General features: G+C 42.1%; 1 protein-coding gene across 2 annotated transcripts in view; it reads right to left on the bottom strand.

Moving 5' to 3' along the window:
• Positions 1 to 14,520, bottom strand: part of kif20ba (kinesin family member 20Ba) — a 93,810-nt gene that overhangs the window by 58,021 nt on the left and 21,269 nt on the right. For both annotated transcript variants that reach the window (XM_070542643.1, XM_070542644.1), the window contains 9 exons: positions 10,923 to 10,974; positions 10,639 to 10,845; positions 10,340 to 10,451; positions 9,956 to 10,027; positions 7,645 to 7,791; positions 7,407 to 7,569; positions 7,166 to 7,297; positions 6,967 to 7,083; positions 1,454 to 1,593 (listed from right to left, as the gene is read on the bottom strand). In XM_070542643.1, coding sequence (XP_070398744.1) covers positions 1,454 to 1,593; positions 6,967 to 7,083; positions 7,166 to 7,297; positions 7,407 to 7,569; positions 7,645 to 7,791; positions 9,956 to 10,027; positions 10,340 to 10,451; positions 10,639 to 10,845; positions 10,923 to 10,974 — 1,142 coding nt within the window. The remainder of the gene's footprint in view (positions 1 to 1,453; positions 1,594 to 6,966; positions 7,084 to 7,165; positions 7,298 to 7,406; positions 7,570 to 7,644; positions 7,792 to 9,955; positions 10,028 to 10,339; positions 10,452 to 10,638; positions 10,846 to 10,922; positions 10,975 to 14,520) is intronic.

Below are 14,520 nucleotides of genomic sequence, written 5' to 3'. Positions count from 1 at the left end.
AGAGAGCAGATGGGGTAGCATCGTCACATGGTTTGATCCAGGTCTCAGTGAGAGCCAGTGCATCGAGTGACAGGTGGTTTGCATATGCGGTAATGAAGTCAGCTTTGTTTACAGCTGATTGGCAGTTCCACAGTCCCATAGACAGGTGGATGTCTTTTGGGGAGTTGGTTTTAGCGAGCGGAGGTTTTGAGGGTTGCGAAAGCGGTTTGCTGTGTGTGACTGTCCTCTGAAGCCAGTAATCACAGGTATAGGATAAAGGTGTCGATGGAGCAGCGTCTGGGTCAAGTTTGTTTGCTCTGTGTACCGGTTTTCCAGAAACACTACTCAGACCAGCTTGGCCCGACCACTGTTTCCAAGGACATGATTTGGTATTCTCCCTCTACTTTCTCCCTTATTTTTAGACCCTGCTCCTTTGAAGTACCTGGCAAGGCTGAGTCGTAGTGATTCTGGCCGCTGATCGGCTAGATAGTCACTGATTGCGCTGGAATTTTTTGCCTGCCGTTTCACTGCCTGCATTCAATTCCTGGTTCAGAGTCTGACAAAAAGCCATAAAACTGAGCAAATTCCACCATTTTTCAGCTGAGTTGCGGTTCTGTGGAGCATACAGGTTACCTTGCACTGTTTACTGATCACTTCACATTATTTTGTCACGAGTAAAAATCGCGCACCCCATGCATCGGAACAAAACTACACTCAGATGGACTGATTCAAACCACGTTGTACAGAGCTGTTTTAGGCTGGGTAGCTTTCCTGGAAAACCACCTAAAGCAGACCTTTTCAGACCGGAAGTCTTGGCAGCAGCACGGCCTCCTCGCTGGTCTCTTGGCTGGACTCGCAAGATCACACGATCCCTCGAGACTCCAGGTCACGATTTGTTTATGCATGAAAAAAAAACTGCTGTACTTCTGGAACAATGCTGTGAGTAAATAGGCTGCTGGGTCACATAAAAGCTTTATATATATATGAAGCAGGGTAAGCAGGGTGTTCTGGTGATCATACGAGCAGCCAAATGTTAAACCACTTGAAGTTTGTGTATTAACTTTTGGGGCAGACCAAAGAGAAGTGAGCTGCACTAGGTCCAGGTGGGAAAAGACCAAACTGTTGACTAAAATGGCAACAGAGTGATTTGACAGAAATGGACACAGGCAATTAATATTTTGCAGATGGAAGTCAGAACTGATGTGAGATTGGAAAGGCAACATGCTGTCCAGAATTACACCAAGGCTTTTTATCTGATTAACAGATGTGTTGTCTATTAATACTGAGAACATTGATGCCTTCGCTAATGAAGATTTCGTGCCCATAAGCACCTCAGTTTTATTGGCATTTAACTGCAAGAAGTTAGAAGAGAACAGGACTTCATCTAATAAGAACTAATCTTTAGAACGAAAACGGAACCCCCTCCCCATGGTTAAAACCTTCTCATGTGACTCAGCATGGAACTGAACCTCACTTGTAATCGTTCTGCATCTTAGAGAAAAGCTCTGTGAACTCCTGGCAGATCTCCTCTCTGACTCGAGCCTCCAGGAGCATATTCTCCGCTCGCTCCTTCTTCAGCTGGACCTGCAGATGATTCAACAGCGCCACCTGCCTCTGAAAACAGTAAACAGCAATCAAAAGGGTTCCTACTGGTTTCATCAAGTTAACTTCAAGCCTTTTAAACACCTTTTCAAGACCACTTATGTAAATAAAATAAAAAATGTATATATATATATATATATATATATATATATATATATATATACTTATTTCACAGCCCTACTGAAAAAATAAAAATAAGTTTTATTATATTTTGCAAAATACCTCAGAAGAGAACAGTAGCAGAGTGGTTTGAGCGTTTACAGAAAGGGTAGCTGGGTACCAGTAGATACTTCTGATACTACTACTTTAACGATAACTGGTTTTTGATGTCGGTACCTTAACGATACTTTTGTTTACATTTATAAATAAATATTTTTATAAGAGAGGATAACAAACTACTTAAAGGTTTTCTGTTGTTTATATAATTTTATTATATTTATTGTGATCAAACTTTATTTCATTTTTTTCTAAGCAAAACAGAGAAAAGCTACAGTGAAAACCTTAAAGGCACAAAATTTAAATATTTGTATTGCTTGACTTCATGTCAGTAATAGCAGTAATAACAACCCTGCTGAACTGCATTTAAAATGCTGGTTAACAGCAGCTAAGTTGGTTTTATGTCCTATTTCTGCTTTTATAAGCCTCCATCCTCATACTCCTCCACTGTTTTGGAAGATGATGGACTCGAGTTTAGTTTGTTGGGAGTCAAATACTTTCCATGTTTCAGCTCTCAATATTGTAACGTGATGGAGGTGCTATTCCATTGAAGGCTATTCACCCTCTCTCCACAGATGCCTCTGACACAGTACTAGTCTGCATGAGATATGGCCTCAAGGTCTCATGCATTTGCTTCTAAACTGCTTCTTTCCAGCTCAACAGAAGAATGAAGAAAGGACTCTCTCCTTTAAATAAATCAAAGAACTCTATTTTAAAAAAGCTAATCAAACAAAGTGTTAGTCAATAATAAGATGTGACCAATCTGTGAAATCAAAATATTAATTACTTTATTATAATCCTATAGAATATAATAAGTAATATAACTTTAAATGTTTCTACTAGAGACTGATCTCATGTAGCGTTAAGAGACGACACATTGCTTTTACTGATCCAATCAGAATCTGCCAGATCTGACGGAGGCGTGGTTTTGATGGTACTTGGTAAATCTGTCATCTTTTCATTCGACCATAAACCAAAACATCCAAAGTATAAAACTAGGTCCACGTCATCTTTAAGGCAGTTCAAAGCGTTAGAGAGAAGTTGACGGAGTGGCCAATCCGTAACTTTCCTATTCAGCCAAAAGAACCAACGACAAGCTGGAAAACCTGTTGCCGTTCCACCTGCTGCAACGGTTCCTTTAAGAATAAAAGCTGAGCCACCACGACCCTGTTTTGGGTCTTGTTAGATGCCGATAAACTGTCGTGACCCGGAAGTATCTCAAGACTGGTGGTCGGCTGCCGCGGCTGTTTCTACAGGTTTCGGCTCCACAAAGGTCAAGCTGGACCTCTACACCTCCTGATCTAGACGGGGACTTCCGCCAAGGGTACGTAGACCGACAGAATGGCGCCAAATGTGTTTATGAATCTTCTAACCAAAGCTTAGCGTGAAGACATCACCTTCACTCCCACCAGAACTAATGGTTTCTTCGGATTTGCTGGTTCTGAACAACATTCCATACTACACCATTCTCCATCTCATTTCACCTTAGTTACACCATACATTTAGCGTTAAAGTTAGTTTAGTTTTAATTTGTTTAGTAATAAATCTTTAAACTTTTAAAACTTGACTCTCTCTTCTGTTGTATCTGAGTTAATACGAAGTGGTTGCATAATCCCTGCAATAAAAAGTTCCAATCTTCTGGTTAAAAAGTACCCACAGATCCATAAGGTTGATTTCATATTTACTATGGAATCTTATGTCTTATGGCTCATTAAATAACATGTAAATTAAACCATTAAAAGATGATGCCCTGCATGAGGTGCATTATTGCTGCTATTCCTGATTTTCACAGCACAAATCTTCTAGCTGGTGTTGCACTTAGCTGCTGCTTACTTTAGCTAAATGCACCCAAACTTTTGACTTTTTTTTTTTTACCATTTCCATCCGCAAACTGCAGACAAGTGTTGTTGACAGGATACGAGTCTCCGCCACTCATAACAAGACTCGGGATCAGTCATGTGACCCGCGGTGGCACACTGGGACATTTTAATACTTCTTTTCTGATCTCGGTACCTAGCGAATATTTTCACTCAGTCCTAAAGAGGTCCAGAGTTCTGGCACCCAGCCCTAGGCGTCAGTCAACTTTCCTCATAGTCTGCTGAGATTTTCCACGTTTCTCCTCTGCTGGAGGTCTGCGTGGTCCGTTTACCATTTTGTATCACTGCTGTAGCGCAGGAGCTGAATACGTCACATGTTCAGAGTGTTTTGGGCCGAGGCTGTGCTCTATTTATGCTACTTTATTTAATAATTATTTAATAAAAATGATTGTGGTTGACAAATGAAATTTTAGAGGACAAAGACAGTACAGGGATTTTTCATGCAAATTTTAAGACCCAGTTGTCAAAATTCAAGACTTTTTAAGGTATTATTTCCAAATTCCTAAATTCAATGATTTTATGACTTTTTAAGACCCCGTGGGAATCCTGAATCAAGGGAATTTACATAAAACAGAAGAAAAGCACATGTTATATACATAAAGAATTTAATAATGGGAAGACCATAGCTGTGTATGTGTGTTTGTGAGAGAGACCTTCAGCATGGTTGGTTTGTCGGTGTTAACAGAACCGTGCCCAGACCCGGTGAAGGAGGGGTCTTGGTACTAGGGTTGCAGGGATTAACCGGTTTGACCATTAACCCCGGTTACCCCCATAAAGACATCTCCAACACCACCAGTAAAAAAACAAAAAGACAATAGCGCAACCGGCATGGACAAAGACAAAAGTGAAACTGAACGCACGCGCAGCAGTAGCAGGGCCAGTGACAACAACCCCTGGGATGGCTCCATTACCAACTAGGAGGCAGTTGAAGTCTAACCTGGCTGCAGCCAGATCTGTGTGTAGCCCCGCCCCGTATCGAGTCTACACATTTTGATATGGAATCTCTGCAGCAGAAACCATCTGAAAGAGGGAGGGCTATCTGCTAGAATAGTTTGAGCTTATTGGAGGATGCGCAAGGTGATGCCTGGCTGGCACTGGCTACCATATTGTGTCATAAGCCAATCACAGTAACAACTCAAACGACGTATACCATGTTCACCTGGAAAACAACAACTACTCGCTCAAGCCTCATTCATTCACTCACTCTGCAATTACCATGTCTTCTGGAGTTTGCAAGTTTCTTCATGAGTGGTGCAAGCTGGTAAATCAAGCTCTTGCCAAATCCAGTCAGGAAAAAAAAAACACACGTCTTAACCATCAAGAAATGCACAAAGTGCTTCCCTTTGCTCATTTTTTAATGAAGAAATTGTCTAGTTCCTCTACAACTGATTCAATAGCCACTTCTACACGACCATCAACCTGCGTGGGCCATAATTGTTTTGCTTAGCCTGGTGCTTGATGCAATCATGAAAACTAACTCCCACCCTACAGCACAGTGCTGACATACGATTGGATCAGCCTATTTTGGGCTGGAGGTCGGACAGTTTGAACTGCAGCAGTACAAGATGGATTCTCCTAAGTTTGCAAAACTCCAAATCTCGCGAGAATTCATCTTGCAGCACAAGGTTAGTTGAAGTCTTCTGGCTGTGTGGGAATATTTAGACATATTCCCACACAAGATACTCTAATAGCTTTCTAGGAGGAAATGGATCAGTGCCAATGGTTGTTGTCACTGGCCCTGCTTCTGCTGTGTGCGTGTGTTCAGTTTCACTTTTGTCTTTGTCCGTGAGGGTCGCCCTATTGTCTGTTTTTGATGGGTGGTGTTGGAGATGTCTTTACGGGGAGTTAACCAGGCTTAATAGGCAAACTGGTTAATCCCTTTACCTCTACTTGGTACGTTTATAGTGCAACTGTAATCTGGCATCAACCACACAGTTTTGAGCCAAATGCCTTCCTGTAGCAGGTTTGTGTTGCAATCTGGGATACAAGGATACAAGGGGGAACATCTATCACTAGCTGATTGATATTTGGGGTATTTTGACAATAAACTCAGGATCACAATATACAACAGTCATCCTGAGTTTACTTCTAGTAGCCCCACCCACAGATGACCTGACCTGGGTTGTTGTTTATGTAAAAATAAACCAGACCACAAAAAATTTACAGATTAATTAAATCATGACCTGATCCGAACTACAGTTAGCTCATGTCAGTTCTCTTGTTTGCTCTTCCTTCTTCCATCTCAGGAACATTGCTAAGCTGAGTCCCATTCTGCCCTGCTCTGAACTTGACTGTTATCCACACCTTCATCTCTGCACGCTTAGACTACTGTAACTCTCTTTTCACGGTTCAGAATGCCTGTGCTCGGCTTCTGACCAAGTCCTCCTAACACACCCACATCACCCCGCTTCTCCTCCAGCTTCACTGGCTGCCAGTCAACCTCAGGGTTCATTTCAAGATCCTGGTTCTAGGGCCTCATTTATTACGCTTGCTTACGCACAAAACAGGGTCAGAAAAATGCGTAAGGCCCTTCCCCACCGGTTTATTAGTTCTCCTTTCCTCCTTAGATCATTAGTTATTTGTCTTGTTCTCCTAGTCTTTAGGTTTGGTTATTATTCATGTTTTATTTCCCCTCTTCAGCTTAGTTTTCTCTCCCTGATTAGTACATTGATTTCACCAGATTTCTCTCTCCCCACGCACCTGCAGCTCATCTCCCAATCATGCTGCCCCTGTATATAAAACCCTGTCTGCATCACGATGTGTTGTTGGTCCATTGTTTGTGTCAGCGTTGTCTCTAGGTCGCTCTAGGTCTCCAGGTCACCTTTTAAAGTGAGCTCTTTGTCTCTAGGTCTCTTGGTAGTTTCATACTAGGATTTTTGGAATTTCGGTTTTGGCTTCCTGCCTTTTGGATTTACTTTTGGACAATCGCTCCTAATAAAGGATTTTACGTTTATTCCAACTCCTGCCTCGTGTCTCCCTGGTTCCGCATCTTGGGTCCTAACCTCCCCCCCCCCCCCCCCCACTCACAGCGTGACAACCTTTTTCTTATTCATTTTCTTTGTTTTTTCATCACATCTTTTGAAATCACAATTTTTACTTTTCCCAGTTTCATTATATATTTTTAATTATCTTTCAATGTTTATTTTTAAAATTTGTTCTTGTGAAGCACCTTGTGATTTATATCTTGAGGTGCTATGTACAAGACTGTTTCCTTCTTTTTCATGGCTGAGGTAGTTTAACTGTGTCCAGTAAAATCAACCTGCCTTTAGCTGTTCTGCTAAATCCAACCTACCTGGTGAGTTTTCTTAGAGACAACCATTTTATCATTTTGATCACTTTCTCCATCGTTGACTGTCTGATCCGTTGTGGCCTCAAACAGGCTGGTTTCCTCTATGTCGTCTTTGTCCTCCTGAACAAGAATATTTTCACACCAGCATGAGGTTCATGTGGAAATAGAAGAAGCCCATTAAAAAGTCAAACTTCAACAACACCTGGACGTCTTCCAGGCCACTGTCCCAGCTCCTCTTGTTGTGAAGAAGAGCCTTCCGCTCAGCGTTCCGGGTGACTTCACCGCTGGAAGTCTGGAGCATGATGGGAAGAGGCCGGCAGGACAAAACTACAACCTGGAATCAGAGAGAAGACCTGATGTCCTTAATGATGAGACACTTCCAGAATTTTCCATGAGAACCTAAATAACAAAGCATTTTTAGAAGCAAATAAAAGTTTATGAACCTTCTGAGCCACGGCAGAGAACTTGAGAACGTTGAGTGTCTCGTCCAACATGGAGGCACATTGGTTGATGTTGACGATCATGCAGGCTTTACCTTGACCACAGAAGAAGCTCTGCAGGTAGTGGGTCAGCTTACTTTCTCTGAAGGGAACGTGCTGAACCAGCCTGGACGCCAGAACAACACAAAGTTGGAGACATGTCTGTAGATGAAAATGAATCTGAAGCAGATCCAAGTCTCACTTTGCCTGCTGGTTGTGTCGAAGTGCGTTGATGCATTTTCCTAAAATGAGAAGCGAGGTGTTGATGTTTCCAGCTTCTTTCAGACGCTCTCCTTTGTTTTGAGTCTTTGCACATCGCTCAGAGCCAGCCAAGTCACAGACACACAACCTGCAGAGAAACACAAAATAGGGCTGAGAAGGAAAACAGAATATTTATTTTAAATCAACTACCTGTTGTATTTTTCACTTCCTGGTTTTACAACCTATAGTTGTAATATAGCACCAACTGATAGTGTCGTACCAGGCTGAGGGATGGTATTATGCGCTGTGGTGGGCGGAGCTATCGTGGAGTATGTGAATTGTGGCTGGGTCGGCAAGTTTACCATGGCAGGTTAAGGTTGAAGGATAGGCAAAGCTCTAGATGTTAATTGACTTGTTGAGACAGGAGGATTAGTCACTGCTGCTGTAAAGGCTGGTGGAGGGCCAATAACTGTAGGAGCAGAGTGTGCAGGTCCATGTGCACCTTGTGAGGGTGGTGGTACTCCCATGACGTCAGCTGGGGACCCTTTGTTGGATTAATCTCCGCTTTGCGGTCTTGAGGCAACAGAGCTACTCGTTTCCTCCTTTAGGAGGGATGTAATGAGAGTCACCTTCTCTAACTCTATTTCCTTTTCCTTTAGTTTTTACGTTGCAGCATTAGCCGTCTGGTAATAGCCTCTTTTGCCTTTAATGCTATTTCCGCCTCTTCATCAAGCTTATGCCTCTGTATTTCTTGTTCTCTTAGGAGTTCCTCTCTTGTTTGCCGGTCCAGATGCTGGTACTGTTCATCCATCAGACTTTCCTCCGTTATCTGTCTTTGTACCTCTGCCAACTCCATGCGCTTTATTCTCTCCTCCAACATGGCTGTCTGTATATCAGATAACCCATCGATGATTGACCTCCTTGTTGACGAACTGATGCTGCCCTGGGTCTTAGCTTTACTGCGTTGAGAGACAGATTGGCTTCGATCTGATGATGCGCTCCTACTAGGTAGGCTAGGTATGGCTCCAGTGATGGCAACTGTCATCATTGCAGGTTGATCTGGAGGATGAGCTTCATGCCCAGCTGGAGCTTGGGCTGCTGGATGATGGAGAAGTTGAGGTTGATATCCAACTTCGTAGTCCTCCAAATACGTTGGTAGTCGTCTCTCCCGCTGGGATCTAGTACGCACTGCTGGGTCTGCAGATGGTTGTCCTAGCTCCTCCATAATATCTCTAGATGACTGTGAATCCGGCTCGAAGCACCATGTGATAGAGTGGGAACTCTGGAAGTTATTTACTGATCTGACAGCATCTTCAAGATAAGGACTCCGGTCAGAGAGCAGGGCACGGAGAGACAGTTTAACGTATTTATTGACAGTAGAAGTATGGACATCTATACATTTCTGTGGTTCCGTGTGGTATATCAGTCATGAATGCACACGAGGCTGTCTGCCACCACCAACAGCTTGGACAAAATAGTAGAAACGGCTTTACAGGAAGTGACTATCTAGAGGAAGTGACGTCACAAACTGGACCACCAAAATAAGAGCGGGGTAACTTTACAAATGGATCTTCTAGAACTGCAATAACTATAACCCTTTCCGACAGGTATGATGCCCAAGCTGGTGGAATGCTTTTCTCAGACTGGTCCTGATTTTATTTTATTTTTTTAAATATAGCGCCAAATCATGACAAGAGTCATCTCAAGGCACTTCACATAGTAAACATTCCAATACAGGTCAGTTCGTTAAGCCAATCAGTAAAAAGTTTCCTATTTAAGGAACCAGGTAAATTGCATCAAGTCACTGATTTGAAGCAAGTCAGTGGAGAGGAAAGCTCCCTTTTAACAGGAAGAAAACTCCAGAGGATCCTGACTCAGTATAGCACCTTGATTGAGCTGTACAGTTTTCGGTCACTTGTTCTGAAAGTAGAGGTTCACCCTCTAATTTGGGCCAAGACTCGGGCTTGTTTGGCTATTTTAACACTTTCACCTCATGTGGAGATGGAAGAGAGCATAGTCTCTGTGTGTGCCTCCAGGTCCTGTTGGTCAAACACATTCCAGTCGGTGTGAACAAAGCAGTGTCAAAGTTGGGGGAGGGCTTATGAATCAGAGTTAATGGGATGAATTCAATAGTGTTACAGAAATCAACTTGTTAATCACAATTATAGAAAGTCCTATCTAATTATCTGATTAATTAATTGATAACTTAGGCAGATCAAACATCTATTAAAATAATCGATAGCTGCAGTCATTTAAACCAAACCAACAGGTCAATGTCTGAGCTGGTCTCAGGGAGATGTCCCTTCACTCACTCGCTGATCGTGTGAACTCTCGGAGTGCCGATGTCCTCAATCCTCAAAACTCGAATAGAGAACAGACTGTGGCTGCAGACGGCAAAAAATAAATATATAAATAACCAACATGTTAAAGCAGAACTCTTCAATTCAATTCAATTCAAAAATGCTTTATTAATCCCAGAGGGTAATTGATTCACTGCTTGTGTCCATGAACGAAAATATTTTCCCATAATGTGAAATCTCTAGTAAACAGGAAGTATGTGTTAGATCAATCTGAGATATGTATGGGATATGAGAAACCCATGCACAGAAACAGTACAGGACAACAGGAAATGATCTGAATACAAACATACATTTTACTGGTTCCTGTGGTTTTTGGTCAAAACAGAAAGTCTTTACCTCCTGCTGGAGAGCTGATTGAGTCGAGTGGAGGAGAAGCTCTGGTTCTTCCTGCCCAGTTTCACTACTTTGCACGCCTCCTCAGTGCTGCTCACCTGAACCCAGCGCAGATCTAACAGCAGATAAACAACCAGTCACTAAATGAAGTCTGTAGGATGTCCTGCAGAGGGAGTTTAAAGCAAAGACCGATTTAAGAAGTGCAGGAAATGATGTTTCATTTATAGATGAATGCCAAACCTCAGAATAAAAGACTATAAACTTCAGTGTTTTATGACTGTTCATTACTCCATGCCTCACACCTTTGACAAAAGCATTGCCCTTGACATCCTGCGACAGCCTCAGGGCGATTCTCCTCGGGGCGCCGTTGGGCGCCACCTCTAAGAGGTCGTGGATATTCTCATTGTAGATTTCACAGAAAGAAACCCAAATGGAGAACTTGGTGTTTGTTTCAACATTCAGGCTGATTTTATCTTCTGGTGCTGCAAAAGTCTCCATCATGGTGGAGGCTGCACAGAAAACACACACATGAGCCCTAACCAATAGCAAAAATAGAAATAAAGGACAAATAAAAAGTAACACTCACTATCAGGGTGGGTCTGACTGGTCATATTCAACAAATTCATGTTCTTCTCATTCTGAAAAAAAGATGTTCATGAAGCTTTATTACAGATTCAAATACAAAACCTTAAATGAAGCAGGATGCTGAGGAACAATCACCCATCAGAAAAAACCGAACCAGGACCAACAATGGAACAATGGAACTGACCTTTAGACTTGGAATAAAACCAGAAATCTCCAGTTTTAGGAAAACCAAAACAAAGTTTAAACGCAATTAATTATTGTGGGTAAAATTAACTGATTACTTCTCATTTACGGTTTGTTTTAATATCTTTTAAAAGGGGCATTACATTCCTGCTGAAGTTTGTTTCTGTGTAAAACTTAGCAATCATTACTTTTTACACCTTGAGTATAGCTTCCTGAGGGGCCTCTGTTCAGAGAAATACAGTCAGGACTGATAAGCTAACGGCTAGGTCAAGTGAATGGCTATTCTGAGCCAACAGCTAGTCTAAACTAGTGCAAGGGTGAAGTCAAGATGGCGCCAGTGTGTGCAGCTTGCGGTCCGTCTCCTCTATTTTTGTCTTTATAGTAATTCTGGCATTTTTTGGGAGGGATGCACTTATGTTGGTGACTTATGACCGTGAATAATTGTTGGAGCTCAATCCTCTGCTGACCAGCTTCCAACAACATTTGTGGATGATGGGGAAAACATCCAAATCCTCTTGTGCTTCTCCTCGCCGCCAGTTGTGAAGCGTTGGATCGGATTGTTCCAGGTGGAACGTGTGTGTATATAATATGTAGAGATGGTAAATGTGTTGCTTTTAAGTTTATATTACCTTTACTTATGACCAGGAATATGTAATATTCTAAGTAAATATAGAATATCAACCTGCTTAGTCTTTGAATGTTTAATCAGAAGATTCTAGGATTCTTTGCTTTTTCAGTGATCAAACACACTTCGTGTTACTTCAAGAAGAGAGTCAAGTTTATAAAAAGTAAGAATTTATTTTCCAAACAATTAAAAAACATGACAAGTTAACCAAGGCTACTGTGATGGATGAATCTAGGTGGAGAGGATGTGATGTATGGTCACCATGTGTGAATGAGGTTATCAGAACCTTCGTATCTAGAAGAACTTGAGTTCTGGGTGAAAAGAATTTGGTTTGCATAAACTATGAAGTTCTTATCAAAGACACATCAGACGCAATCCCACTGTGTTCTACCTCACCCTTTTGGAGACCCTCGTCGCGGATCTGGAGGTCAGGGAGGTCGGATGACCTCTGGGCACCCAGGTCCAGTAGATTGACCTCTGTACCGACTTCTCCAGTCCAGAGATGTCACCAGGCACACAGGTTGGAACTAGTTTGTGTCTCAGGAATAACTCTTAAGGAGTTGAAGTTGTCTCGGCTTGGTTCTGAAGGAACCGTTTTGATGTGTCAGCTGTACGCAGCTTTTAGCAGGGTTTTGGCAGCTTGCCAAAATTGCTCAGGGTTAAAGAGATTTTACTACGGAGGGCCTGTCCGAAGCTTTCTCTAGAACTGAGTCACCGTAAAGTGTGTGAGGAAAGCGTAGCGGATCCCAGATGGAGCTGAGAGCTTGGCTATCTTGATCTCGGAAGGAGCTGGCAGTTCTATCTGGAGCTGGCCTTGTTGTCCCCCGGCAGTCATTGGACCTCCCAGCGCCCTGTTTGGTGCCACTGGTGGGTTTTGATAGGAAGTTGATCCTGCTGCGTATTTCCGTGGTTTTGTTGGAGAGGAGCTAGCTGGGGAATCTGTGCCCTGTGAGTTGTGTTGGATTTGCTTCAGAACCTACAAGAAAGACTACAGTATTGACGAGGGACAATCAGTTGGAGGCATCGCAATGTACCCGATTTGGCCTGATAAATGCAAGGTAAGTACTGAATAAGAGTTTATTTTTGAAAGACATTTTTATTGATCACAAACTGAGCTTTATGTGCATCTGTGAAAATTTGGATTCCTCTGGGTGACAGGAGTGCACTGCTGAAACTGGTATCTGCAGTTGTTTTAATGTCCCCAGGTCATCGGGGCAGCCTAGTCATTTATAAATCCTGTTTTAAATGCAGGCAGCTTACTCCTCCATTGCCACCTGCCTCCTTTGAATTGTGCCTGTTTGAACTTGGCTCTCAGATCTAGTGATGGACAACTTTTTAAAATATGATCATGTTTAATTTCTTGGTGATTTTAATATACATGTATGATGTTGTGACAATCCACTAGCTAGAGATTGTTTTTAATCTATTGGGTTCTTTTAATCTGACTCAATGGGTCACGACTCACATTAAGGGGCACACATTGGATCTTGTTCTTTCTTTTGGTTTTCCGGCTGTCAATCTCAAGATTGTTTCGGCTGTTTTTCTGACCATTCACCAATTTTTAGTGATTTATTTTACCTTCCCTCCCTGCAGAGAGGGATGCTCAGTCAATAAGCTGTTGTGTTCTAATTGTTGATAGGGTTGCTGAATTTGTTGAGCTTTTAATCTCACAAGACGAGAGTCTAAACTCTGTATCTTTCAACACTCGGGCACTTACAATTTGTTCAGAATTCAGCAGTTCGGCTAATGACAGGGATTTGGAGCACATCACCCTTGCATTGGCCTCACTGCACTGGCGTCCTGTGGCCTTTTGGACTACAGTTTTAAGATTTTGTTGCATGTTGTCAGGCTCTACAGGCTAATGCTCCTTCTGGCGGACGGTTTCGCATCTGATGAGTGGGTGGTGGATTGAGCAAATATTTATTGACTGATTCAAAAGAGGATGGTTCTTTACGCCGCTAAAAATATTCCACTGAAAAATCGGGTTGATTCCAAATAGAATGGTCATTTAGCATGAGCTGTGAGCTTGTCTAGAGCTCTGGCGGGACTGGGGAAAAAAGGAAGCGAGTTCACTTTGAATGAAATGGTTGTTTATAAACTTGGACCAACCAGATCTGAGAAATCTGGATAGGTGTTTACCAAGACCCTCAGGCACTCAGAAGAGGTTGGTTCCACTTAATGTGAAATAAATCTGTTAAACGTTTATTTGTTAATATACTGATATTGATATGTAAATGTAACCGATAAGAATTAATTATTAAATCATCAAATGGACTCATTTAGTGTATTTAAAATCTGAAATAAGTCATGAAATAATAAACATTAATGTTGAATAATTAATATTAAATCACTTTAGAAAGAACATTCATTGTAAATTGCACAGAATATGATTGTAAACAACCTGTAGACTGAAAGAAATTATTTTATGAGACAAAATAAGAATCCTTTTATTAAAGAGTAAGTCTCGACTTCTTCATGAGACCTTGTAGCTTCCAGCACGCAAGAGAGGGGGAGAGGAATGTTATGGCTTACTCATCTCTGTGGCAAGGTTAAGCCTGCCGCACACGAAAGCAATCGGCTGAGCTAACGGCCTCGAATGACCGTTTGCTCCTTTGACTTTTGTATCTGGTCTTTGGAACTTCTAGAACAGGGCTATTCAATTCCGGGCCTGGAGGGCAGCAGGTTTTAGTGGTTTCTCCAGTCCAACACACTTGATTCAGTGGTTGAATCACCTGTGCAGCAGCTCATCAGGCTCTGCAGAAGTCTGTTAATCACCTACTAATTGAAATCA

The sequence above is a fragment of the Nothobranchius furzeri genome, chromosome 12, assembly GCF_043380555.1.
Source record: "Nothobranchius furzeri strain GRZ-AD chromosome 12, NfurGRZ-RIMD1, whole genome shotgun sequence".
Taxonomy (NCBI): Eukaryota; Metazoa; Chordata; class Actinopteri; order Cyprinodontiformes; family Nothobranchiidae; genus Nothobranchius; species Nothobranchius furzeri.
This window is presented reverse-complemented; position numbering and strand designations above follow the sequence as displayed.